The sequence below is a fragment of the Octodon degus genome, unplaced genomic scaffold (assembly GCF_000260255.1).
Source record: "Octodon degus isolate 3935 unplaced genomic scaffold, OctDeg1.0 scaffold00119, whole genome shotgun sequence".
Lineage (NCBI taxonomy): Eukaryota > Metazoa > Chordata > Mammalia > Rodentia > Octodontidae > Octodon > Octodon degus.
Window position 1 is genome coordinate 2,861,181 of NW_004524695.1, and position 1,123 is coordinate 2,862,303.

The following is a 1,123-nucleotide window of genomic DNA, read 5'->3' on the forward strand; positions in this document are numbered from 1 at the left end:
AATTCTGCTTGGTTTATTTTCCCCCGGTCTGTTCTGGCATGCTTCTAATGATATCAGAATCACCTGGACCAGTGATTGCCAGTGTGCATACTCTGATATTTTTTCAAGCTGTGGCAGGTTTTATTAATGAGAAATTCTGCTTGGTTTATTTTACCCCGGTCTGTTCTGGCATGCTTCTAATGATATAAGAATCACCTGGACCAGTGATTGCCAGTGTGCATACTCTGTATTTTCCACATGCTGTGCCCAGTTCGATGTTATTGCCGCTGTAGTGGTGGACACCAGTTTTGACCAACATGGCATAGTACTCTTTTTCAGATTTCCTCAAGGCTGGGCAGTTGTTGGCAAGGATGACCAATTTCACTGCCCTGTCTGATCATCTTCAGCATCTGCTTGTACCCCAGCACATACTTTCCATTTTTCATAACAAGTTGGATCTTAGGGTTGATGGACTCTAGAGATTTTTTCATCTTCTTTGCAGCCACCATCTTGCTGCCTTAAGTGCGGACGGCCCTCAATCAAGAGCAGCCGCCAAGATGGCCAGGACAATCTGTGAATATATTAAAAGCTACTGAACATTACACTTTAGGAAGAAGAATTTTGTACTATGTAAATGTACGGCAGTGAAAAGGCCAAGGAGGGTGGGGTGCAGCTCAGGGGAGGACGTGCTCAGCGTGTGGGAGACCCGAGGTTCATCCCCAGAGTGTAGGACTGGATGGATGCATGGGTGGATGGATGGATGAAGTAAAAAAGGCGGACATGTGAAAGTTTCCATTTCCTGAACAGGGCATGTTTGCCCCACTCATGTTGCTCTTCTTCTTTACTGGTCTGTTTGTTTGTCGTCAGCTGTACTGGGGACAGAAAAGAACAGAAACAGTTGCTAGGTTCCATGGCCACGGACACCCTGGTGTCCTGGCCTGGCCTCTGGGCCTGTGACTTGCACATCAGAGGCCCAGGTGGACGTGACCTCTCTCTGTCTCCTCTGCAGCACTGTGATTGTGTTTTATGTCCAGAGCGGGCCACCGTTCAAGGTGCTCAAGGCTGCCCAGGTGGCCCAGAAGCTGCACAAGCGCCTCTCCAAGGAGAAGGCCAACTACCTGCTCTTCAAGGTCCTGAGGATTGA

General features: G+C 48.4%; 1 protein-coding gene across 1 annotated transcript in view; it reads left to right on the top strand.

Moving 5' to 3' along the window:
* The window catches only part of Kiaa0319 (KIAA0319 ortholog), a 60,589-nt gene that overhangs the window by 49,557 nt on the left and 9,909 nt on the right, over positions 1 to 1,123 (top strand). Inside the window, exon 16 of the mRNA XM_023700010.1 lies at positions 989 to 1,123. Within this exon, the coding sequence (XP_023555778.1) occupies positions 989 to 1,123 (135 nt within the window). The remainder of the gene's footprint in view (positions 1 to 988) is intronic.